This window comes from Pseudophryne corroboree, chromosome 1, assembly GCF_028390025.1.
Source record: "Pseudophryne corroboree isolate aPseCor3 chromosome 1, aPseCor3.hap2, whole genome shotgun sequence".
NCBI lineage: Eukaryota > Metazoa > Chordata > Amphibia > Anura > Myobatrachidae > Pseudophryne > Pseudophryne corroboree.
In genome coordinates this window covers 175,514,100-175,541,837 of record NC_086444.1, presented here as the reverse complement: position 1 = coordinate 175,541,837, position 27,738 = coordinate 175,514,100, and the positions used below count along the sequence as shown (strand labels likewise).

The following is a 27,738-nucleotide window of genomic DNA, read 5'->3' as shown; positions in this document are numbered from 1 at the left end:
TAAGAAACTCAACACCACGTTGAGATCCCAAGGTGCCACAGGGGGCACAAACGGGGGCTGAATATGCAGCACTCCTTTAACAAATGTCTGAACTTCAGGTACTGAAGCTAGTTCTTTTTGAAAGAAAATCGACAGAGCCGAGATCTGTACCTTAATGGAGCCCAGTTTTAGGCCCATATTTACTCCTGCTTGCAGGAAATGCAGAAATCGACCTAGTTGAAATTCCTCCGTTGGGGCCTTTTCGGCCTCACACCATGCAACATACTTCCGCCATATGCGGTGATAATGAGTTGCTGTGACCTCTTTCCTGGCTTTAATAAGTGTAGGAATGACTTCCTCCGGAATGCCCTTTTCCTTCAGGATCCGGCGTTCAACCGCCATGCCGTCAAACGCAGCCGCGGTAAGTCTTGGAACAGACAGGGCCCCTGCTGTAGCAGGTCTTGTCTGAGCGGCAGAGACCACGGGTCCTCTGAGATCATCTCTTGAAGTTCCGGGTACCACGCTCTTCTTGGCCAATCCGGAACCACGAGAATTGTGTTTACTCCTCGCTTTCTTATTATTCTCAATACCTTTGGTATGAGAGGTAGAGGAGGGAACACATAAACTGACCGGTACACCCACGGTGTCACTAGAGCGTCCACAGCTATCGCCTGAGGGTCTCTTGACCTGGCGCAATACCTCTCTAGTTTTTTGTTTAGGCGAACGCCATCATGTCCACCTGTGGACGACCCCATTGATTTACAATCATTTGGAAGACTTCTGGATAAAGTCCCCACTCTCCCGGGTGGAGGTCGTGCCTGCTGAGAAAGTCTGCTTCCCAGTTGTCCACTCCCGGGATGAACACTGCTGACAGTGCTAGTACATGATTCTCCGCCCATCGGAGAATTCTTGTGGCTTCTGCCATTGCCATCCTGCTTCTTGTGCCGCCCTGTCGATTCACATGGGCGACTGCCGTGATGTTGTCTGACTGGATCAGCACCGGCTGGTGTAGGAGCAGGGATTTTGCTTGACTTAGGGCATTGTAAATGGCCCTTAGTTCCAGAATATTTATGTGAAGGGCAATCTCCTGACTTGACCATAGTCCTTGGAAGTTTCTTCCCTTTGTGACTGCCCCCCAGCCTCGTAGGCTGGCATCCGTGGTCACCAGGACCCAGTCCTGTATGCCGAATCTGCGGCCCTCCAGAAGATGAGCACTCTGCAGCCACCACAGAAGAGACACCCTGGTTCTTGGGGACTGGGTTATCAAGCGATGCATCTGAAGATGCGATCCGGACCACTTGTCCAACAGGTCCCACTGAAAAATTCTGGCATGGAACCTGCCGAATGGAATTGCTTCGTAAGAAGCTACCATCTTTCCCAGGACCCGCGTGCAGTGATGCACCGATACCTGTTTTGGTTTTAGGAGGTCTCTGACTAGAGAAGACAACTCCCTGGCTTTCTCCTCCGGGAGAAACACTTTTTTCTGGACTGTGTCCAGAATCATTCCCAGGAACATTAGACATGTCGTGGGGACCAGCTGTGACTTTGGGATATTCAGAATCCAGCCGTGCTGGCGCAGCACTTCCTGAGATAGTGCTACTCCCACTAACAACTGTTCCTTGGATCGTGCCTTTATTAGGAGATCGTCCAAGTATGGGATAATTAAAACTCCCTTTTTTCGAAGGAGTATCATCATTTCCGCCATAACCTTGGTAAATACCCTCGGTGCCGTGGAGAGTCCAAACGGCAGCGTCTGGAATTGGTAATGGCAATCCTGTACCACAAATCTGAGGTACTCCTGGTGAGGATGGTAAATGGGGACATGCAGGTAAGCATCCTTGATGTCCAGGGATACCATGTAATCCCCCTCGTCCAGGCTTGCAATAACCGCCCTGAGCGATTCCATCTTGAACTTGAATTTTTTTATGTATGTGTTCAAGGATTTCAAATTTAAAATGGGTCTCACCGAACCGTCCGGTTTCGGCACCACAAATAGTGTGGAATAGTAACCCCGGCCTTGTTGAAGTAGGGGTACCCTGATTATCACCTGCTGGGAATACAGCTTGTGAATCGCTGCTAGCACCGCCTCCCTGTCTGAGGGAGCAATCGGCAAGGCAGATTTTAGGAACCGGTGGGGTGGAGCCGCCTCGAATTCCAGCTTGTATCCCTGAGATACTATTTGAAGGATCCAGGGATCCACCTGTGAGCGAGCCCACTGATCGCTGAAATTCATGAGGCGGGCCCCCACCGTACCTGGCTCCGCCTGTGGAGCCCCACCGTCATGCGGCGGACTTGGAAGAGGAAGCGGGGGAGGACTTTTGTTCCTGGGAACCTGCTGTTTGCTGCAGCCTTTTTCCCCTACCTCTGCCTCTAGACAGAAAAGACCCTCCTTTTCCCCGCTTGTTTTTCTGGGTCCGAAAGGACTGAACCTGATAAAATGGCGCCTTCTTAGGCTGTGCGGGGACATGGGGTAAAAATGCTGACTTCCCAGATGTTGCTGTGGAAACTAGGTCGGAGAGACCATCCCCAAATAATTCCTCCCCTTTATAAGGCAAACTTCCATGTGCCTTTTGGAATCTGCATCTCCAGTCCACTGGCGAGTCCATAAGCATCTCCTAGCAGAGATGGATAATGCACTTACTTTAGATGCCAGCCGGCAGATTTCCCTCTGTGCATCTCTCATGTATAAGACTGAGTCTTTGATATGGTCAATTGTTAGCAGAATCGTGTCTCTGTCTAATGTGTCAATATTTTCTGACAGTTTATCTGACCACGCAGCGGCAGCACTGCACATCCATGCTGACGCAATAGCTGGTCTAAATATAATGCCTGAGTGTGTATATACAGACTTCAGGATCGCCTCCTGCTTTCTATCAGCAGGTTCCTTAAGGGCGGCCGTATCCTGGGACGGTAGTGCCACCTTTTTAGACAAACGTGTGAGCGCTTTATCCACCCTAGGGGGTGTTTCCCAACGTAACCTATCCTCTGGCGGGAAAGGGAACGCCATTAGTATCTTCTTAGGAATTACCAATTTCTTATCAGGGGAAGCCCACGCTTCTTCACACACTTCATTTAATTCATCTGACGGGGGGAAAAACTACAGGTAGTTTTTTCTCCCCAAACATAATACCCTTTTTTGTGGTACCTGGATGTAAATCAGAAATATTTAACACCTCTTTCATTGCCTCAATCATGCAGTGAATGGCCTTAACGGGCATTAAATTTGACTCATCGTCGTCGACACTGGTGTCAGTATCCGTGTCGACATCTACTTGTGCCATCTGAGATAGCGGGCGTTTCAGAGCCCCTGATGACTTTTGAGACACCTGGACAGGCACGAGCTGAAGACTCGGCTGTCCCACAGTCGGCATGTCGTCAAATTTTTTATGTAAGGAGTCTATACGTGCACTCATTTCCTGCCATAAACTCATCCACTCAGGTGTCTGCCCCCCAGGGGGTGACATCCCTGCTAAAGGCATCTGCTCCCCCTCCACATCATTATCCTCCTCAAACATGTCGACACAGCCGTACCGACACACTCCACACACACAGGGAATGCTCAAACAGAGGACAGGACCCACAAAAAGCCCTTTGGGGGGACAGAGTAAGAGTATGCCAGCACACACCAGAGCGCTATATATATACAGGGACTAACTGAGTTATGTCCCTAATAGCTGCTTTTCAATAAAAAAAATAATAATATATATATATATATATATATATATATATATATACTGCCAAATTTAATGCCCCCCCTCTCTTTTCCCTCTTACTGGTACTGTAGATTGCAGGGAAGAGCCAGGGAGCTTCCTTCCAGCGGAGCTGTGAGGGAAAAATGGCGCCAGTGTGCTGAGGAGATAGGCTCCGCCCCTTTTTCGCGGCCTATTCTCCCGCTTTTTATGGAATTCTGGCAGGGGTATTTACCTCATATATAGCCCCTGGGGCTATATATTGAGGTATTTTAGCCAGCCAAGGTGTTTTTATTGCTGCCTCAGGGCGCCCCCCCCCAGCGCCCTGCACCCTCAGTGACCGGAGTGTGAAGTGTGTGAGAGGAGCAATGGCGCACAGCTGCAGTGCTGTGCGCTACCTTGGTGAAGACAGAGTCTTCATGCCGCCGATTTTCCGGACCATCTTCTTGCTTCTGGCTCTGTAAGGGGGACGGCGGCGCGGCTCCGGGACCGAACATCAAGGCTGGGCCTGTGGTCGATCCCTCTGGAGCTAATGGTGTCCAGTAGCCTAAGAAGCCCAATCCGGCTGCAAGCAGGCGAGTTCGCTTCTTCTCCCCTTAGTCCCTCGCTGCAGTGAGCCTGTTGCCAGCAGGTCTCACTGAAAATAAAAATAAAAAAATCTAAGACTATTACTTTCTAAGAGCTCAGGAGAGCCCCTAGTGTGCATCCAACCTCGGCCGGGCACGAAATCTAACTGAGGCTTGGAGGAGGGTCATAGTGGGAGGAGCCAGTGCACACCAGGTAGTCTAAGATCTTTCTAGAGTGCCCAGCCTCCTTCGGAGCCCGCTATTCCCCATGGTCCTTACGGAGTTCCCAGCATCCACTAGGACGTCAGAGAAAATTGTTTTGTTTTAAACTGATGTACTAATATTATCGAAAAACGGTACCATACATGTAAGCGCCCTCAGATATGTTTGTTTGTGGTTCTACCCCGAACCTTTGCTAACAGGAGGTTCTTCTAGAGGTGCTGCTCTTTCATTCTCTTAGCGCTATTGGGTACCCTCCTTTTTTATATATCTATATATACACACACACACAGTATATACATACTGTATATGGGTTGGGTATGGTATGTCTACACAGCCACCATCTCAACATCCATCATGTAGACAGTGGTACAATGTCGACACTTTAGATTGTTGCTCTATCGTCCCTGGCAGCCCTCAGCGGCTCCAGCTGGGCTTCTGGGTTAGTGCTACAGTATGTTAGCGGTTATGTATTACTGATCCTTTATACAGTATGCCATGTAGTGATAAATGGGGATGTAGTCAAAAGGTCAACAATGACCATGTCAACATTTCACCAGTCAACATTCTGAGAATGTTGAAACGTAGCCTGTTTAACAATGTCGACATCATAACTATTAACACTGTCATCGTCAACCTTTTGAATACATCTTTTTATATATAATATATGTAAAAGCTGTAGAGGCCAGAGGACTTCTATAGCAAACTGCAAAATTTAAAGCGCTTGTAGTAAAATGAATAAAAACCATGATGATTAGGCAAATGCAATATTGGTGGGTAATTATGCGGCTCAATCTAATGCAGAGTGTTATTTCTGGTAGATCAGCCATGTAAAGAGTGTGCTGATGGTCCATTATTTTATTTGTGGAACCACTGAAGCTTTCATACCACAAAGGTCAGATAGTGCTGGAAACACAAAGAAAATACATTTATTAGTAACTGTATCAATACCTCCTGTCCAGACACTGTTGTAAAAGAAATGGAAGGATTTTTCAATATTTTACGAATGGCTGTCAGATGTCCTAGAATTTGTGAGAGTACCTCTTGGATCTCAGCCTTCCTTTGGCTTATTTTGGGAAACTCTGTGAGGTCTTTAAAGAGTTCAGTTTTATTTCCAGTTCTACATAAAAAAAAAAAAAAAGGACAAAGCTTCATCCTGCTTCTGCCTTTTTTTGACACATTTCTGTAGTCTGTTATAACAAGGCACCATACCCGCTTAGCACTTACTTGGCTGCTTCTTCATTTAACACCTGTGCAAACCTTTGCACTGGGCTGAGAATTTGTGGGACCTCTGTGAAAATCTTTTTCAACAAGGTGGATCTAACTTGAGAATTAATGGCAGGAATCAATGCTTCAAGGTGGCTTTCCAAGAAACGCAATGTGCTGACTACTAGGAAAAACTCCTGAGGGGAACACTGGAAAAAAAATTGCATCATGAAATATTTCGTTTTTAACACCAGAAACAATCACACTTATGGGCCCTAGACAGTACACTGGTCAATACCAGTGAAAGATATGAATAATCTCGTTTATACCATTCATATCTTTCAGCGTGTAGGCACCAGCGATGAGCGGCCCCACGCTCGTTCATCGCTGGTGCCGGCTCGTTTAAACATGCAGGCCACTATGGACAACCTCGTCCATATTAGCGTGCAGTGCTATGGAGCCGGGTGAGTTTAGAAACTTGGGTCTCCCGTCTGCCGTATTGGCCGTCGGGCAGCCCGGCGGCGGGTCGCTAGGTGTGTAGGGCCCTTAAATCTGTTGAGAACATCTGTCAAATTCATTCACCTTTAACTCGAAATCAAATGCATCGATCTGACAAATCCGTAACTAGCAATGCTTCTAGTCGCATCTTTTAGCAGAGATAATTGTGATTTGGACAGCATTAATTTAATGCCCTTTAAACAGCTGTAAATTAAAACAAAGTTGTTGGGGAGAGACAGTAGAACCTGCAGGCTATAATGTGAAAAGAACCAACTGAGTATTTTGTGAAGTGTGGATATTAAGCGATCAGTCCAATTTGATGCAAATTGCCATAATAACAGCGTGGAAATTCTGCCAAAGGCCCCGCAATTCACCATCATTGTGACTCAATCTGACCCTGGACTTGGGGATTTTTGTATGCCTGATAGGTTGTTCCGGTTCGGACTAATACGACATACAGATGTGTCCTCTTACATCCTTGGAGTCACGCCAGGACATGGCAGGACTTGGTAGTGCTGAGCGTCTATTTTGTATTTTTTTCAAATCACAATGTAATGCAGTACGTACGAGCAGCTATTGCTGATTAAAATGATACGCAGAGTGACTATGTTCTGTGTGTAATTGAGGCTGTATCTGCATCAGAGATGCCAAGTTACACTGTTTTCCAGGAAAACACTGAAGCAGAGCCTTTTGTATACAGTCGCAATCACACACAGAATATAGGCATGATGCATATCACTTCAACCAGCAGAAGCTGCTCGTGCGTCCTTTTGCATTACATTGTAACGAAGACTCCTTTTCGTGAAAAAAAAGAAAAGAAAAAGACGCTCTGCACTACAGAGGCACATGGCACTTACACGCTATGGTAACGCGACTTACAGCGCACGGAGCAAAGATTTAAGAGGACACATCTGAATTGGGACAATATATTCTCAGTGTGTATCCGGCTTATGTCTATGTGTGTTTGTGTATTAAATTGATAAATATTTAACGAATATGTCTGCATTTTGCTTTAACCGGGCAAAGCTTGTGGTCACACTCTAATGATATATATTGAAAGTAATTATTTATTAGTAAGTTTGCTGCTGCTTTCTGGAAGAAAAATAAGAATATATTTAAGTTGTGTCCAACATGTATTAGGGATAATGCAGCGGCTATATTATCAATTTACTTTGCAAGTTAGATCTCACCACCTCTTTCTTTCCCTATTAACTACAATAGAACTTGCTAGTCAAGACTGCATTTACTTATATCACATTGGTGCAACTCTTCAAAACATTCAGCAGCTGTTAAGGTTATATTTGTTTTTTGACCAATAGGAGAAATAATACAGAGTATACTGTAATACAAGTTCTGGAATACAGATTATTATCAATTTCAAGCATATATTTGCATGCAAAAGAAAAAAGTGAACATCAGTAAGTAATCCCTCTCCATAAGCAGATGTCACAATTACTGAAATATAACCGTGTGTTTCAAAGATGGCTCTCCTTCTACCGGCTGCTCTTTATTGGCTAGATAGTGTCACAGTTGTTCCTCTTTTGGGTTTAAAATACTGTATTGATCTTTGGCTTGGCTGCAAAAAGTCTGGTTCCCCGTTTCAATGTAACAGTATCTAACTAGTCTATTTTTAGTGTACTATTTTTTTTGCAGCTTTGCAGAGTAAGACATTATATACTATTTTATTTATGAAAGAGCGAATCTACTAATAACAAAAATGGAACTTTGATATCTGCAAGCCTGGTCATTTAAAAAAAATCTGCAATATACAAAACAAACACCTTTAATCCATATACTTAAACAAATATGTACTGTAATACAAATATAAACTGAATGGTTTGTAATCAAACTTGCATCTCTTAATAGAAACGGATTGGTTTCACGTAAACCACTGAATTTACAGAATTTTGGCCAATCAGGAGACTGCCATTCTAACCAGTCCCAGCAGGTTCCTAAGAGGACAGATATGAACAGGCCATGTTTTGAGGATTTCTGTCTGTGGAAGCAGGTAGAAAAATTACTGACCCAGCAAAATACATTAACTCGGGTATGGGACTCAGGGTCGACAGTGTCTAGGTCGACACCTATTGGTCGACAGTGACTAGGTCGACACAGGAGATGGGTCGACACAGCCATTAGGTCGACATGCATTTTTATTTTGTCGTTTTCTTTGTAAAGTGACGGGGAACGCCAATTAGTGCACCATGGCGAGCGAAGGCAAGGTGCCTCGCTCCGCTACCGCTGCGCTCGGCACAGGTTACCTTCCCAATTGTAGTCCACGTGGATCATAAAGTATGAATTTTTTTTTTAAAACTCATGTCGACCTCGTTCATGTTGACCCATTTCCTGTGTCGACCTAATGTGTGTCGACCAATTGGTGTCAACTAAATGTGTGTTGACCGAGGGTCCGGATACCCATTAACTCACCTGTGCCACATTAAAGAAATCTGGAAAACATGACCTGTTGGTGGTACTTGAGGACTGGAGTTTAGAACCCTTGCTATAAACAATTGTATTAGTTTTACATTTAAAATAGTGATTTTTCATAATCACAAACACATCATGTTTTACATTTTTTCCCTCTACTGTTTAAATTACTTTTTACTAACATACTGTTACATGAAACGCCAGAAATGAAGATCAGACCAGCATGCATGCTTATTTTAAATTTTGGAGATAGATTAGACAAAGTCATTATAGATCATCCTGCAGATTAGCAGACACACAGAAAATAATGTTGACATTTTCTCTGGCCGAGGTTATCTGTAAGTAGAATAGTACACATCCAGCTAATAATCATAATTATACTATAAGTCAACTTTGAGTTCCGAGACCTGTAAAAAGGTACCCAGCTTGTGGTATAATGCTTATACTCAAGGGCACATGTAATTAGAGTAGGGTAGGAGAAGGAGGGTTTTTTCTCCATTTATTTCATTTGATGAAATAATGTGTCATTCTCTGTGTCTTTTATGTATTTTAAGGCAGTTCTGAAAGCAGCAATTCAAAATAATTCAAGAGAACCCTGGATACTTTTGCAATCAATGGCGACTTGAAAGAAAATAAAGGCTGGATGTCAAGAGCGACTATGGAAGCTGCCAGAAATACAACATGACATTTATCTGGGTAGAACAATAAATCTATGGGTGTTGCAGATAAGCTAAACATACAATATACACATATTGCTTATATAATGCTTCTATGTATGATAACTAATCAGAAAAAAATGTGTCCTGCAGCAACAAAGGTATACATACAAAACCATTTGCTTACAACATACTGTGAGGCAGATGTATTAAGCCTGGAGAAGTGATAAAGAAGTGATTAGTGGAAGGTGATAAAGCCCCAGCCAATTATTATGGGTTTGAAAAATTACAGTTAGGAGCTGATTGGCTGGTGCGTTATCACCTTCCACTCATCACTTCTCCAGGCTTAATACATCTGCCCCTGTGTGTCTGCATTGAAATTAGTTATTTAGTGTTATATCTCAGCTGCATGGGATTCTAGATATTAGAATCTCAGCTCTCAGTGTGGCAAATTACAGACATGCAAGACTACCGTCCTGCAAGGGTGTATCCCTACTGTAAGCTAGGTGTAAAAACTATTCATAATTTTTCACAAAAAATGACATTACATCAAACAGCTTAGATACTCAAAAACTTGAATAACTCTGTACCATACACTGAATTTGAGCATGGTCACCCTGAATGCAATGTTACTACACTACAAAAATAAGTTGACACAATAAAAAAACATTTAAGGCCAGTACTCACGGGCCGATTTGGGGAGAGATGTGTGCTGAGCGGTTCGCTCAGCACACATCTATCCCCCCGCTCAGCACAGCGCGATGTGTGCTGAGCGTGCGGGGGGGAGACGGGGGGGGCCGCTCATTTCACCCAGCAGGTGAAGTAAGTGACCTGCTAGACTGGCCTGCACGCAGGCCAATCTAGCACCAGCGATGCACGGGGCTGCGCGTCGCTATCGCTGTGAGGGGTACACACGGAGTGATCGCTGCTTAAAATCTAAGCAATCTAGTCAGATTGCTTAGATTTTAAACAGCAATCGCTCCATGAGTACCCCCCTTTAGAAGATCTAGCAGCCACTTCAGCAATGTCCATTCTTTTCTTACTCTACAAATGTCTATATTTCTTTATTTCCCCTTGTTTTTAGTTTCGTGTCGGATAAGAACAAGAGGCGAGAAAATACTGTACACCAGTAGTTGCCAAACTGGCTGCTGCGGCACCCTGGGGTGTCTCGGGGCAACTGCAGGGGTGCTCTGGGTTGGAGGTCCAGGACCAATTGAAATTATGTATAGTCATCGTGACAGGCAAAACCAGTGATTGTGGCTTCCAATCATAAACAATGTGGACAAGCAGAAGCGAATCCTGTCCCTCGCCACATAACCGATCCTAAAGATGACAAACACAGTTTACTTAATTTAATATTTTTTCTGAATTTCTGAATAAGAAAACGTTGGCCTATGGGTGCTGTAAAGAAAAATTCTGATACTCTAGGGTTCAAAAAAAGTTTGTGAACCAATACTTTAAACCAGCGGTGGCCAACCTGTGGCTCTTGAGCCGCATGTGGCTCTTTCTTTCTTTAAATGTGGCTCCCGACACTTGAAGTCACCTTACCACAACAGTTCCGGTAACCACTGCACTCCAGAAAGACACGTGGAAGCACTACGAGGGCTGTGGACTGAGGGAGCCAGATAATAGAGGTAAAACACCCACCGTCCAACAGAGGATCCTTAAGCCCCTTTCACATCGCCAATGCAGGATCCCACCCGTGAATTAGAAATGGTCCTTCCTGGGTGGGATCTGGCATTGGACCCTAACAGGTGGCTTCCCGACCCGGCAATTTGCTGGGTCAGTTGCCATAGCTGCAGGGGGGGGGGGGGAGGGGGGGGGGCGCAGCAGGGGTGGAGGCGGTGCTGGGAGATGAGCTCATCTCCGCGCCACCTCTCCCTAAGTAGTAAACGGGTCCCGGGTCGCAAACCGAAAACAACGGAGAGGAGTATCCAGCGCTGAAAGCTAGTAAATGTAAATCATGTCTATAGGTTATAACCTGAATAACCAAACTTTATACCCCATATATAAAACCAAATAAATGGGATTATATTCTAACAAATATCCCGAAAATTTCTATTGTATTAATACAAGAGTTCCTAAAGTATATATTCCCCTTTGTGCTGTCTATACAGCCTCCGATATCAATCTGCACCGTTATCCTCTTTGACTATGCAGAGTAAAAATTTTTTTTACGTATAAGAAAGGTTCGCATCCAGCATATGTTGCTAGCAGTTATGCTGCCACTGACCCAGTATTCAACCCAGGAATAACACTGCTTATAACCCGGGATGAATTACCGGGTCAGGTGACCCAGGAATTCGACCATGGCCCATTCACACCACACACCAACCCTTGTCGACCCGGCAATATGCCGGATCGATACCGGGATATTTGCGTGGTGTGAAAGGGGTAATAAGGAGCGGCTACAATGGCATGAGTTGGGGGGCTCTGAAGTGACACATGAGGGTTCTAGCAGGAGTGACACATGGGAGAGCTGGATGAAGTGACATAGGAGGGTGATAGCAGGAGTGACAAGTGGGGGAGCTGACTGGAGTGACACAGCAGGGTGCTGGCTGAAGTGACACATGGGAGAGCTGAAGTGTACTATGTGAATCGTCTTTCATTATATTTTATGTGGTTCTGGCTTTTTCAGTAATTTTATGCGGAAGTGACTTCTTCAATGTATTTTATGTTGGATCTGGCTTAAAAAATTTATTTTATGCGGATCTGGCCTTTTCAATGTATTTTATGTTGGATCTGGCTTTAAAAATTTATTTTATGCGGATCTGACCTTTTCAATGTATTTTATACCAGGGGTGGTGCCTAGCAGGCACAAGGCCACACCCCATTTTTGCATGCTCGCCTTCGGCTCTTTGACGTACCTAACAAGATTTTTTGGCTCTTTGACTCTGACTGGTTGGCCACCCCTGCTTTAAACCTTTTGGCATTACTTTACACCTGCATTTGTTTAACTTAAAAATGCAGCATGAGCTATATCTTTGTTTGGACAAATAATGCTTTCTACACAATAATCAGCTTCTAAGTGGATCAATATGAATAACGTATCCTAGTTGCTAAGAATCCAATTAGATGGGTGTGTTTGAGGACACTACCATAAACAGTGACATGTGGAATTCAGTCACGCTCTATGAAAACACACATAAAGGACTATCAAATTAAAAAGAGTTTGATACTTATGAGGCCAGAAGCAGTTATATATGACTACACTTTTATTCTCCCTAAATGAAAGTCATCAAGAGCTAATGATCATTTGATCTCTCTCACAATGACCAATGTCAGTGTTCACCATAAAGACAATGAAAGTTGTATATATTGCAATATACCAAGGATGAAATGACTGCTGTTCAAAAAGGAACAAAGCCTCTTCCCTCACACATGAAAGACAAGGGCCCTGCTGTAATAACATGCGATTTGTAGGCACCAGTATGATTTTGTCGCTAGAGCTGCTAGATGTACTGTGTGTGTGTGTGTGTGTGTGTGTGTGTGTGTGTGCTTGTGGGGGGGGGGGGCGGGATCAATTAGACTGGGTGAAATATTTGGTTACGGTGGCTTGAATTAATGTACTTATCGCACAATAATTTCACTCAACTTGTATTTTCATCATTGTTGCTCCCCCTTTTATTTGTAATTTCTTTGCATTTTTGTGTGCACTATATTTGTGCTACTATATGTTTCAGTGTGTCTGATTAGTTAATTGAAAAAAAAATAATCAAGGCTAAAAATGTATATACTGTATTTTGGCTGAGCATTATCCGAGCAGTTGTGTGGTAATTTTGATGTTAGCCAAGTAAAGTGTGGGGGAAAATGGGGCAATCAGTCTGTACTCTCCAAAAGGTAGAACATTTTATTGGATAACAGTGTAGTAGTCTATCAGTGGTCACAGCAAAGTATTCGGGGCTCTTTAAAGGAGTCAAATTGATGAATTTTGCATTTTTAATAACATTTAGAAATAATAGAAAGCAAGTGTTTCTCAACAAATGTATGCTCTAGATAAATTCGGGGCACATAAAAATGCCTGTATGTAGATTTGTTTTCAGTAATTTTTGGCACTTTTAAAAATCTGTTACAAAACACCAGTAGCTTCCCACCTGCAGGCCTAAAAACACCTGTCCCATCAATACAACAACCTCATATACTTGTCTTACATCATTCAACCCACTATTCTGCATTTTGCAGATTAGCACCCCAAAAATGACATGTCATTTTGGCCAAATTAAGCTAATTAAAAACTTCTAAGTGTCTCATTAATGAATTGAAGTGGTGTCACACGGGTACTGAACCATGTACTTAAATTTGTGTCTTTTAACTGAGCTAGAGTAGATAGAAATAATTTTTATCTGTAATGAAAATATTCATCACCCAAAAATTAGGATAGAAAAATGTTTAGAAAAGTGGGTTAGCCTCTTGCTTGCAGGAGTAATCTAACTATATATACAACTACAAAATTATTTCTTTTTGATGAACTTTAGATATGTCATATTCAGAAAAGTCCATAGAGTAATTATTACATAGCATAGTGTTCTATTGCATTGCAACAATCACATCCTCCTTAATTATTGAACATACATTGCATAGATTGAATCATAAATACTATAAATTTAAATTACATTTAAAAGTAGAAGATTCATTTGTATGAAGCAAAGAATGTATTTATGCTCATTTCATATCCCTCCATTTCCTTAAAAATGTAATATGGTTAATAAGACAAAAACCTAAAGAAAAATCTTGTTTAAATTCGGCCCATGGTGCCAGCTCCTGCTCATTAGAGAAGTACAGCATGCTAGTACAGTATATTAATTTGTCTAGAAGCAGAATGTGATGACAGGAGAGAGCGGCTGTATCTAGCCGAAAGCTGATCATATGTATGTCTCCATCCTGTAACTGTACTCGTGTCAGGGGACCGACCACAAGTTAATAGAGAATGGTGTGAAGGGACCACATTTTCAGGGATACAAAGCCACCTGCTACGGATCTGAGACATCTCCCCTGCTGCTTCCCTTCTCTGTAACTCATTCCCTTGTCCTAGCAGACCGCCTATGATCTGGCACGGCTTTAAGCATCCTCTGAATAAACATCAGTTTATTAAAGCCTGGTTTCCCTCCTCACACAATCTGCCCTTGCGATATAGTAGCCAGCTCTTTGGGTGGTTGAGAACCTACAACATTTGTGCTCCCACTATCCATGTCTATGCATGACATTTAAGTATAAGTAACCCCCCCCCCCCCCCCCCCCGCAAAAAAACCCCCAAACAAACAAAAAAACCCCCCAGAAAACGGGGTGGGATATTATGCCACCCGAGTTCGTCGGCCGTTCAGGATGCTGGCTGAATTCTGTTAAAGGGGCAATCACTTACAAGGCATGTTTTTTCCTTGTAAGTGATGGCCCCTTTAAAAAAAGACTGAGTTCAGCAGGCATCCCGTGCGGCTGCCAAAGTTGGGCGGCATTACACCCTGTCCACAACGTTATAAAAAAAGTTGTCTCCTATTCCTCCCAGTTATTACCAGAGGTGTCACTTGGAGGCAACGGGTGACATCAGCTGAGGGAATTGCACCAAAATACAGAGCTTCTCTGGTATTTTTTTTTGGTCACCAAGCAACCACACTGTGCAGGGAATGCAGGGAGATCTGTAATAGAATAAAACGCGCATTATCGCTCTCTGATTAGAATAAACTTAACACACAGCGTGAGTCTCACGAAAGTAGGATTGGGAAGGAGGTTGGTTAGAAATTAAAGGAACTAGGGGGAAAGGAGGTTTTTCCCTTATGATATGTATAATTCGATATTATGGTTGGGAAATTTTCTGTTTGTTTGGTTAATCTGACCAGGAAATTATGGCATCTGATGTTTATTATTATTTATTTAAAACCTTGTAAAAATGTATACATGTAAATATTGTCGCAATTTTTTAAATAAAAACATACTCTCAGGCACCAATTCTCAGTTATGTGCAGAGAGTTATAACCGGTGTGTACAGCAATATTCCATTGGAGACCTCAGGATTTTATTTGACTCACAAATCTCTCACCAGTATACAGATTTCTCTAGCTTTTCCTGCAGATTATGTGGGTAGATGGTACCTCAGAAAGACCATAGACAGGTGCTTCTCACAGCATAAAACAGTTGCCACACTTTATTATACTCTGATAAATCCAATTAAAACAGCCACCATCAATAGAGTTACTACATACCGACTTGGGCCTTAAGAAGGCAATAATTCAGCATGGAAAGGTAGACGTACAATCCCGGGTAAGAACACCTTCTCCTGATTAGATGGTCTTCAGCACCAGGTTCCCAAGTGGTTACAGTCTGTATCCTTCACCAACGAGTTTCAACTTCGCAAGTCTTTCTCAAGGTGTGTGGAACAGTGGTGGGACTCTATATTTATACTACTATTGACCAATCAGAACCTATGGGGGTGTGTTCACGCATTCCTCGTCCTCCATATACTGTAGCTCTGATAACATTAAAAAATATTGTGATACATATGAAATGTGTTCACTAACACATTAGACATGTCTTTGCTCAGCTTTGCCTCGATTGAGAATATTCGCAGCAAAGCAGGTATGCTTTGTGTGCCTACGAACGTGTACATGCACTGCATTCTCACACACGAACCTTAGGTTGCATGGTGAATACACTCCCACAAATAGATCTCACGTGGGCACGAACAGCAGCAATCGCGATGCATATGCACGTGGCAGCAAAGATGAACGTGTACACATCCAATTGTAAATCGCAACGGAATATGCAGCGCTATATACAGTAGGTTCAGGTATTAGCGTTAGGGGTTAAGATTGTGGGTGAGGGTTAGGAGTAACAGTGTCAACTGGCTTACCATTCCCCATGCGCTCAGTAACCGATATGCTTGGGTGTGGTTCCTTCAGCGAGTCAGTACCTAAACCCATGACAGAAGCATAATCTGCATCTAAAATCTGTGTTATACCTGGTGCCAAACAATGCAGAGCAATGCTCAGATTTTTTGTAGTCAGCGCTGGGACTGACCAGAAGAGGAGACCCCGACATGGGCGGTCAGCTTGACAAATTACTGAAATACTTTGCAAATTAACCTTCCCCCGACAACAGGATGAAACACAGTCTGGAATGCAATCAGGTGAGTACTAAGTATGTATGGCGTGGTCACATACCACAGTCACAGCAGTAGGTACAGTAGGTTGTGGGTCAAGCAGGTTGTATCTGACCATTTGTGACATTCAAAAGCAATAAATGAATATTAACATAAAAGAGTTAATGTCTGTAAGTTTAGAATATTTGTAGTAGAAAATTGCCACCCCCTCGAAGATCCATAGTGCAGTAAAACTCGACATTGTTTCAATTCCTGTTTCTTTGTTATTATGATATTATAATGCTGTTTTTTTTTTTTTTTTTTTTTACATATTTTTTAAAATAAAGCAAAATTCAAAGGACTTCCACAGATAACAGTATTGCCAGCTGCCAATGCAGTGGTGAACTAAAACTAGCATGGAACCTGGGCAACGCTCAAGACACGGGCATCCAGTTCACGAGCATTTTTGTGCCTAACGCTCCTTATCCACTCCGGATGACGTAATATACAAAGCAAACCTCACATGCCCAGTAATTGCAATAAACAGCAGGGATATATCCCTAGCAAACTAAAATGCATTCTAAGCCACTTAAGCTTATCTTTTTCAATGCCACGCTCACATCACGAGGGAAAGGTCAGTGACCTAATATTGGATAAGATATTGCTGAAAAGACACTGCCTGGTACTAGCGGGACAGTTTCCCAGTAAGGAGCTCAGACATTTCCTTCAAGGTAATTTAATTTAGTCAAGGTAGCTAGAAAAATGGCAGACCCCTGTTTCCAATAAAAGACTAGTGGCAATAACAACATTTTGAGATATAAACAGCAGTAGGGTTTTAAATTATACGAGTACAAATGTACTCAGTTTAATAAATAAGCTACCTGAACTGATTTTAATCATATCAAATGGATAAGTTGCTAAATTGGCCAGGAGTAGTGACATTCTGCATGGCTTTTGTGGTGCATTGTCCAGCAATTAGTTTGGGAACTAATATGGAAAGAAGCAATCCTAGATTTTGTTCTCACAAACAGAAAAGTGTCAAATGTGTCTGTAGGACAGAACATGGTGTGTGTGTGTGTGTGTGTGTGTGTGTGTGTGTGTGTGTGTGTGTGTGTGTGTGTGTGTGTGTGTGGGGGGGGGGATTGTCTAATGACTTTTGATCAGTGCAGTTCATTATACAACCAGCAGTAAAGAAGAATCACACCAATACAGAAGTTTTAGATTTGTGAAACGCTGAAATGAGAAATCTCACAGGGAGGGAATGGATAGACGCAGTGCTGGAACAGCAAAAACAAATAAGCATTTTCAAATGTAACAAATGTATGCCAGATACAGTATGTTAGCAAATGGAGGCAGACAATATGGTTCCCCAAGTGGTAGAATAAATGCTCAGAAGAATGCATAGAAAATAAATAAAACCATAAAGAGCTAGTATAATATTATTACCCATTAGTGTTCAAACACTGCCCTTTAACATGCATGTTTAAAGCAGGATGCTAACAGCATACCAGCGCACTGGATGCCAGGCAGGTGATGACTTCCGGAATTCCAACACCTCGCAGATAAATTAGTTACCAGGTCCCCTGTCGGCATTCTAAAAGTGAAGATGCCACGGTCAGTCATGTGACCGCTGGCATCCCGACCGTCGGCATATCACGCCCTGCTTTATTTATAGCAAGTAGAGAGAATGCAACATGTGTATAAGTAAACCCTATTCTATGGTTCCATACTCAAATGAATTCATACTTGCATCTCTACACGTGTGTTGCAGATCTTTGGTGCTGTTTCCATTTCAGTGTGTTCAAACATGTCACAGAACTTAGAACAGTTAACCGATCTACAGTATAGTTCTGCTCCTCCAATGGCCAATTAGTTTAATCTGGTTTTGTATTCCATATTGAGAGCTTATTGTAAAATGAACGGACTGTAAAAAATTACTTGGCCATTTACATGAATGGTGACAATCAGAACTGGTGACAATAATCCAATTAATCGCTACCAATGTGTGATAAAAGCAGGGAGTACTAGCACTCTGTCCTAATACCAGTCAATCACACTGCAGATAGAGTGGTTGCCTTGTGCAGCTACAGACAGTCTTGGCCAATTAAATTACGTTTCATTCTACAATGGAGCAACAAGTGGAGATGATTGCAGTGTTCCTTATTTTTGAACTTCCGATGTATTAACAGGAGATTTTCAGTGGAACAAAAAATACAAACAAACAAAAAAAACACATCCCTTTGGATAAGAAATAGGACACAGTTCCCTTTTGATTACAAAATATTTTTACTTTGGATTGCTAATATGAAACATTTACTTTTGGATTGCAAATATGGAACAGGTCCCTTTGGATTACACGTACAGTATGTAAAATGTCCCTTTTGGATTACAAAAATGGAACATTTCCATTTGGATAACAAATATGGAATGTTTCCATTTTTGAATTACAAGAAAAGGTTCCCTTTTATTACAAGAAAGTCACCATGGAAAACTAGAAGACAGCTGTTTATCTATTTTCATACATTGTTTAAAGTGTGTTTTTATTTTAATAACATTATTTTAACAGAGGTCTATTTTTGTCTATTCTTGTAAAGGTCTGTGTTTTGTACATACCGTGTAACTTTTATTATAATCAGGAATCTAGATCTAATGTATGCCGCTGTTGGTATAGTGACAGCCGGCATCCCATCTACTGGGATATCATAAGTATCCCACTTGGATCCCTGGGAACCCACAGCTAGGCTCTGCCTAAGATGGTCTGGTTCTATTATGACAAAGGGATACCACACCGCAGGTTACCCCGATAACAGCCTGAACCACCCCAGGCTTTCTTTTACACTAATGGAGGGTCCCACACCCATTGTCTACCTGCTTTAGAGTGGATCAGCTCAGGCTGTCCAGCAGCACTGGAGCTGGTTGAGGATTTTGTGCATAGTATAGGGGGGGACAGTCTTAGTCTTCATCTAATGAAAATGCAGTGAAAATAAAAGGGTCTATTAAAATATATGGGGAAATTGTCCTTGCTGGAAGCATTTCTGGATGGCACCATTGGGAAGTGGACACCACCACACGGCACACATATTGCACTAGTTAACACTACAGAAAACCTTACAGATCAGTCCAGGAGCATACTCCGTTTAATTGTAAAGATGAGCGTTAAGCTTTACTCAGTTCTTTTTGCCAATCTATCGCAGATTTAACTTATTGGCTATCCATAGCACGTGACCTGGATATCCAATAAGATGTCGTTTCAAGATACGAAAAAACTGAGTAAATCCGAACAGATCATCTCTAATTAATTGGTGACATCCGATCAAGCTGGATGGGAACTCACCATGTGGTGCGGTGATGGGAACCCACCATGTGGTGCGGTGATGGGAACCCACCATGTGGTGCGGTGATGGGAGCCCATTGAAAACTCTGAAAAGTACTAGTTAGATACACTCTGCTGCTAAGTGTATATGCATCTAACAATTAGAAAAAAGATAGGGATGGATTTGTGACGGGGATGTGTCAGTGGGCCCAGCAGGAGCTTCCGTCTCCATTTGTACTAAAAGGATCTCTTTTCGTATTCATGTAGAAAACATTTACAGTCATGTGAAAAAGGAAGCACAGTTTCAATTAAGTATTTATATTTATCCCTATATCTCATAATTACGAATACTCACCCTACTATGGGATAAATATAATCTCATGCAATAATTATCCAATAGTTGTCTTTACTTTGTCATTATTTATTCAACAAAAATGAAGGCAACATAATGCTATGAATGAAAAATTAATTACATCCTTCTTGCTTCTATATATGCAAATTAGGCAATTTGAGCCAGGTACTGTTAATGAAGGTCACTTTATCATTTATTCATCGGAAAGTTCTAACATCACTATATAGAAGTGAAGAGGTTATCAGTTTGGTCTGGAGAATTCAGGATTAACACTATGCCGAGTAGTAAAGACATCTGCAGTGATCCTTGCGAAGCAATTGTTAATGCTCATCAGTGCAGAAAGGGTTATAATGACATTTCCAAACAATTCAAAATCCGTTCTTGTACAAGAAGACAAATTATTTACTTGTGGAAACCAATAAAAGAAATTGGTCAATCTAACAAGTGGTTATCCCAGAAAATTCACCCAAAGATCTACGGGTATGGGTCGTTGGGTCGACCCAACTTAGGTCGACAACTGAAGGTCGACATTGCCATTAAGTCAACATGGGTGTTAGGTCGACATTTACTAGGTCAACAGGTCAAAAGGTCGACATGAGGTTTTTGACTGTTTTTGGTGTCGTTTTCTCAGTAAAGTGACGGGGAACCCAAATTAGTGCACCGTGTCCCCTCGCATGGCTCGCTTCGGTTGCCAGGCTTTGGCCAAGGATTACCGTTCCAATCGTAGTCCACGTGGATCGTTAAGTATGAAATAATCCCAAAAAAAAACACACAAAAACTCATGTCGACCTTTTGACATGTCGACCTAACGACCATATCGACCTTTAGTGGTCGACCTAAGTTGTGTCGACCTAATGACCGTAACCCAGATCTACAGTATGATGCACTTGTCCAATCCTCGGCAGATCAAACTGTTTATACAATCCTTCTGCAGACCAACAAAGACATAACCAACCCCGGGCTCTTTGAGCCGGCCCTGGTTCAAAAAACATAGGTAACAAAATGTGTAGGGGTCCACCAAATTTAATGAACCAGCACCTAGCTCTAGGAGCTAGAACTGGTTCTAAAAATACGGCTAAAAAAAAAAAAAAAAAAAAAAAAAAAAAAAAGAGTAGGCCCCCCCCCCCATACATTTGGAAGAAGCTTCAGGCTCCAATAGCATTGGGGTAATGCCACAGCCAGGGGACTCACTTGACAGGGAATCTCCGACTGCAATATTGCAACTGTGCTATTAATATTTTAAAAAACCATTCACCCAGCTAAGTGCACACCTGGCTGTCAGTATATCCAATTCATATAGGAACTCTCAAGCAATGTTTTCATTTGAAAAGTCCTCCAATTTGTTACTTTAGTGAAGGTGTCTCCAATCCTGGGAAATTTAAAACGTGTACTGTCCACTATAGCAGTGTTACTGCTGAAGTCTAATGCAGGTACATTCCCAATGTGCTTACCGAGAGACACTTTCTGCGGCGCTGTCCCTCCTTCTTATATAACGTGCATGAGGGGGAAGTCCCTGGCCGCAGCAGTTAGTGGCTTCGGCGTTTCCTGTAGTATGTGCACGCGGGGTCCAGGGTGCACTGAAGTCCCTCCACGCAGCTTGGTTGCCTGGATCAAACGGCCATCTCAGGTTGTGTTGAAGTGGATGCACCTGTATTCCTCGTCCTGGACAGACGCCCAAGCAAGGCCCAAATGTCACAATAAGTAAAACAACATGTCAACGAGCGCTTTCTTAAAAAAAAAAAAAAAAAAAAGTACAAGTGCGCCCACTTCTACACAACAACGGACGGCTGTTTGATGTGGTAAACTAAGCCGATTGGAGGGAATTCAGTGCGCCCTGGACCCCTCGTGCTTATACTACAGGAGACGATGAAGCCGACTGTAAGGAGTACACAGCTCTATAGAGGCTTTTGGTACACATAATACCAGACGGGATGCAGTTAAAATGCCGGTTGTCAGGATCCCGGCGATCAGGATACCAACGCAAAAATCTCGAAAGTAGACAATGCCGCCAGCCGAAATCCTGGCACACAAGGGCTATTACGACTCGTGGGTGTCCACGACAGAGATAGAGTGTATACAGATCCTGTGGCAAGTGCAGCAAGCCCCTGAGCCCACAGCATGGCGAGTACAGTGAGCCCGCAAGGGGACTCTTAGCTCTCGTCCCGCTGCTGCCATTCTGGCGGGTGGGATGCCACTGTCGGGATTTTGACTGCCAGCACCCCTATCAACGATATTAAGTATATATTCCCACGAGACACTTATGTAAAATGAGTTTTATGGTAAGAACTTACCTTTGTTAAAACTCTTTCTGCGAGGTACACTGGGCTCCACAAGGATAGACATAGGGGTGTAGAGTAGGATCGTGATCCGAGGCACCAACAGGCTGAAAAGCTTTGACTGTTCCCAGAATGCATAGCGCCGACTCCTCTATAACCCCGCCTCCCTGCACAGGAGCTCAGTTTTTAGTTAACCAGCAGAATGTTAATCGAGAGGAGAGATTCCTCCTTGGTCCACTGACCCTGAAGGGAGTGTTGCTCCAGCACTGCACCCCAACCTCTTAGACTGGCATCTGTCGTCAACAGGACCCATTTGGATATCCAGTGTGGACGGCCCCTGCACAATTGTCGGTCCTGGAGCCACCATAGCAGCGACAGACGGACCTCCGGAGTGAATGAGATCATGTGAGACCTGATCCGGTGAGGCAGGCCGTCCCACTTGGCTAGAATAAGCTTCTGGAGGGGGCGAGAATGGAATTGAGCATACTCCACCATGAGGCCCAGCACCTGCATCGCCGAATGTATCGACACTTGCGGACGAGAAAGGAAGCAACGAATCCTGTCCTGAAGCTTCAGGACTTTCTCCTGAGACAAGAACCACCTCTGGTTGTGAGTGTCCAATAGCGCTCCCAGGTGCACCATGCTCTGAGCAGGGACCAGGGAGGATTTCTTCCAGTTGATGAGCCACCCATGGGCTTGTAGAAACTGGACCGTCATATCCAGATGACGTAGGAGAAGGTCTGGGGAATTTGCCAGGATTAACAAGTCGTCCAGATACGGCAGTATCCTGACCCCTTGACGGCGGAGTACCACCGTCATTACCGCCATAACTTTGGTGAAGACTCACGGAGCCGTAGTTAAACCAAAAGCTAACGCCCGAAACTGGTAATGGAGGTTGCCAATCGCAAACCTCAGGTATTGCTGATGTGACGCTGCTATAGGAATATGCAGGTAAGCATCCTGTATGTCCAGGGAGACCATGTAGTCCCCAGGTTCCAAGGCCAGAACTATAGAGCGAAGGGTTTCCATACAGAACTTGGAAACCTTCACAAATCTGTTCAATGCCTTGAGGTTGAGAATGGGCCGGCAGGACCCATTCGGTTTCGGGACCAGAAACAGCAGAGAATAGTACCCCTGGCCCCTCTGAGTAAGAGGCACCTGTACTACGACTCCTGTATCCAGGAGGGTCTGTACCACCAAATGTAGAGTGTTTGCCTTTGTCTGGTCCAACGGGACGTCTGTCCGGCAAAATCGATGAGGGGGTCGGTTTTTGAAGGCTATGGCGTAACCTTGAGTGACGACTTCCCGTACCCAGGCATCTGAAGTGGTCTTCAACCATTCCTGGGTATACCCTAGAAGCCAGCCCCCCCACCCTGGGATCCAGGGGGAGGCCCGCCCCATCATGCGGTAGGCTTATCGGTCTTGGAAGCTGGATGACGGGCCGCCCAGGCTCTTTTGGGCTTCGGCTTACCAGGTTTGGAAGTGCGGGCCTGCTTGTTGTACGCCTGACCTTTTGCTTTACCTGAAGGACGAAAGGGGCGAAAGGAAGTACCTTTAGCCTTTGAGACAGAAGGAGCGGTACTTGGTAGACAGGCGGTTTTGGCCGTAGCCAAGTCAACCACAATCTTATTTAAGTCCTCCCAAAACAGAATATCTCCCTTGAAAGGGAGTACCTCCAGGGGATTTTCTAGAGTCCAGATCCACAGACCAGGATCTCAGCCACAAAATCCGGCGAGCCAGGACTGATGTAGTAGAGGCCTTGGCTGCTGGGATACCGGCATCAAAAGCCACCTCTTTAATATAGCGAGAAGCTGTGACAATATATGACAAGCATTGTCTAGCATGGTCAGAAGAGATTTCAGCTTCTAACTCCAAGGCCCATGCTTCAATAGCCTCTGCAGCCCATGTTGCTGCAATAGTGGGCCTTTGTGCAGCACCCGTGAGGGTGTAAATCGCTTTTAGACAACCCTCCACACGTTTATCCGTAGGCTCTTTTAGAGACGTGACGGTAGTGCTGAGGAAATCACCATCCTAGCCACATGTGAATCTACTGGAGGAGGCGTTTCCCAATTTTTAGACAGCTCTGGCGCGAGGGGATAGAGAGCCAGCATCTTCTTTTGAGGCACAAACTTCTTACCCGGGTTTTCCCAGGGTTTCTGACGTATATCCACTAGGTGGTCAGAGTGAGGTAAAACTTGTTTAACCACCTTCTGACGCTTGAACCTATCTGGTTTCTTAGGAGGGACGGATGGCTCGGGATCATCTGTAATCTGTAAAGTCAACTTAATAGCCTCCAAAAGATCAGGAACATCCACATGTGAACCACCCTCCCCATCAGCAGTATCTGTGTCAGAATCTGTGGGGTCAGTGTAAGTGCCATCTTCATCAGATGAGGTGTCAGTGACAGCAGTGGATTGTGAGGAGATAAGAGCTCGCTTAGAGGACCCCTTGGTCTTAGGCGAGCGAGGGTCATACTTTTTAGTAGCCAGGGACTGGTTCAACTTCTTCAATTGAGCAGATAAATTGTCCGCCCACGGCGGGTTAGCTGCAGGGACCATATACGGTTGTACCGGCATAGGGGGTCCATAGGGAGTGTTAGTTTATTAACTAGCATATGCAGAAGCGTGGAAAAAGCAGCCCACGGTGGGTCATTATGTACCTCCGTTGCTACAGTCCCACTGGGGGGCAAGGAGCCCCCAGAACCAGAACACACAGCTGCTATATTCTCCTCATATGGATCTGTGGCTTCAGCAATACCGGTAGTGTGTTCAGCCCCAGAACCGTTACCGTCAGAAGCAGACATAACTTGCAGTATCAGGTAACACAGTACAATTGGCAGCAGCACAAGGACCCTCATTCCGAGTTGTTCGCTCGCTAGCTGCTTTTAGCAGCATTGCACACGCTAGGCCGCCGCCCTCTGGGAGTGTATCTTAGCATAGCAGAATTGTGAACGAAAGAATAGCAGATTTGCAAATAAATAATTCTTAGCAGTTTCTGAGTAGCTCGAGACTTACTCCTACACTGCGATCAGCTCAGCCCATTTCGTTCCTGGTTTGACGTCACAAACACGCCCTGCGTTCGGCCAGCCACTCCCCCGTTTCTCCAGACATTTCCCGCGTTTTATCCTGGCACGCCTGCGTTTTTCCGCACACTCCCAGAAAACGGCCAGTTTCCGCCCAGAAACACCCACTTCCTGTCAATCACACTCCGATCACTTCAACGATGAAAATTCTTAGTTCGGACGTGAGTAAATCTACTAAGTTTTGTGCTAAAATACTTAGCGCATGCGCACTGCGTACCATGCGCATTTTTGCCTTAATCGCTCCGTTGCGAAAATCGGCAACGAGCGAACAACTCGGAATGACCCCTAATATCTCTTACCCAAACCTCTGCGCAGTGTAGTCAGCACAAGCAGGGACACAGGAGAGATACGGTGACTAAAATCACAGAGAAAAATACGTATTACAGTATATCTTGTGAATATCCTATATTATTATAAAACCTGACACGCCAAGCCCCCTCAGGTTATAGAATATAGGGATAGCAAGTTGAGTGAGAGACACGAAATGGACACCACTCAGCAAGCTAATGCACACACATATAGTCGCAGTTGTACAATGCAGAGGTTATTACGAACAATAATACTGCACTGGACCAGCTTATATAGCTATGTAGTCAATAGATATAACACTGCACAGTAAGAACTGGATGTATATCACAAGGTAATTGTACTAGAAAACCCTGACTAAATGCACTCTTTCTTAACTAATACTGTCTAATAGGCAGGTAGAATACTTAAGTGTCATGTAAAGTCACAGCGCTGACAACCAGGCGGCTTACACAGGAGGATTTGCCCAAGCAGTCCCAGGAACAGTGTAGCTGAGAGAAATGGCGCCCAGACACTGACAGGGAGTGAGGAAAAGACAGATATGTAGCTCCAGGGCGGGTACATTTGCGGGAAATGGCGCCCTGGGGCTGGGGGAGGGGCTCCAGGTCTAAGCCTTATCCTCCTGCTGGCAAAACCACCAGGTACTGTGAGCTACTATAAAAATGGTTTTAAGGGAAAACCTGACCTGCACCCAGGTGCCTAGTGGGATGGCCTGTACTGCCACAGTGTCCACCGCCAGTGCGCGGCCCGCCTCCCACTGACAACGCCGAATCGCGATAAAGTACGGGTACCGCAAGCGGGACCCACTCACCACCTCCCGAAGCGCGGCCACGCGACCCCGGAGAGCCCCCGTTGTGTGTGCCTGACCATGGAAGAAAACCGGAGCCTCCTGCTGTAGTTACCCGGCAACCAGGGCTTGGGAATGTACAGCGCCGCTGGGGAGAGATGGAGCTGCAGCAGTGAATGTCAAAAGACATATACACACTGCTGCTGCCCTTGAAGTCTTCACTTTTCTTCTAAAAAGCTCTTCTCAGGGCTGCCCAGCGCAGCCCCTCTGTTATGTGCCTGCTATCTGCGGCACCAACTACAAAACTGAACTCCTGTGCAGGGAGGCGGGGTTATAGAGGAGGCGGTGCTATGCATTCTGGGAACAGTCAAAGCTTTTCAGCCTGTTGGTGCCTCAGATCAAGATCCTACTCTACACCCCTATGTCTATCCTTGTGGAGCCCAGTGTACCCCGCAGCAGAAATGCACATACATTTTTTTAAAGGAAGGTCATATTTGAGCATTGGCTTGGAACGGTTTCACGTCAAATCAAGGCAATGAAGGCAAAGTGCATTTGGATGCTTACATATTTCTGATGAATTTGATATGCCATGCATATTTTTGCCTTTTAAAATATTGTTGCTTTAAATCTAGCGACAATGAGGCCCATTTATCAACGAGTTTTAGCTATTTAAAACTTGTTGCATATTATAAATAGTGCTCCAGCCAATCAGTTCCCAACTGTCATTTTTCAAACATATAACAGGAGTTGATTGGCTAAAGCATCATTTATCACACGCAGCACGTTTTAAATAGCTAATGTTTGTTAATAAATGGACCCCTAAATCTCACTTCTACCTGCAACTCACATACTTTAACATTTACCCCAATGTATGGATCTTTGTAGTCTCCGCTAATCTCGCTGGACTACAATGCCTTTCTTTCACGGGAGCACTAAACCATGTATTTGGCATGGGTGTAGAATGGTATGCCGGCGACCAGCATACCGGCGCCGGAATCCCGACCGCTGGCATGCCAACAGCGTGGCGAGCGCAAATGAGCCCCTTGTGGGCTCGCTGCGCTAGCCATGCTGCGGGCAACGCGCGCCACGCTATCTATTCTCCCTCCAGGGGGGTCGTGGACCCCCCCAAGAGGGAGAAAAAGTGTCTGTATGCCGGCTGTCAGGATTCCGATGCCGGTATACTGTGCGCCGGGATCCCGACAGCCGGCAAACTGAAGACCACCCTTGGGCATGCATGACTTTCTATCCCATTGCTTTGCATATTGAACAAAGGGGCCTGATTCATGTCTGCAAGTAAAGCAAAAAAGCAAGCA

General features: G+C 44.2%; 1 protein-coding gene across 3 annotated transcripts in view; it reads right to left on the bottom strand.

The window, feature by feature from the left end:
- Positions 1 to 27,738, bottom strand: part of MSH3 (mutS homolog 3) — a 534,775-nt gene that overhangs the window by 140,228 nt on the left and 366,809 nt on the right. For all 3 annotated transcript variants that reach the window (XM_063963915.1, XM_063963914.1, XM_063963916.1), the window contains exons 14-15: positions 5,681 to 5,868; positions 5,405 to 5,573 (exon numbers count right to left, since the gene is read on the bottom strand). In XM_063963915.1, the coding sequence (XP_063819985.1) occupies positions 5,405 to 5,573; positions 5,681 to 5,868 (357 nt within the window). The remainder of the gene's footprint in view (positions 1 to 5,404; positions 5,574 to 5,680; positions 5,869 to 27,738) is intronic.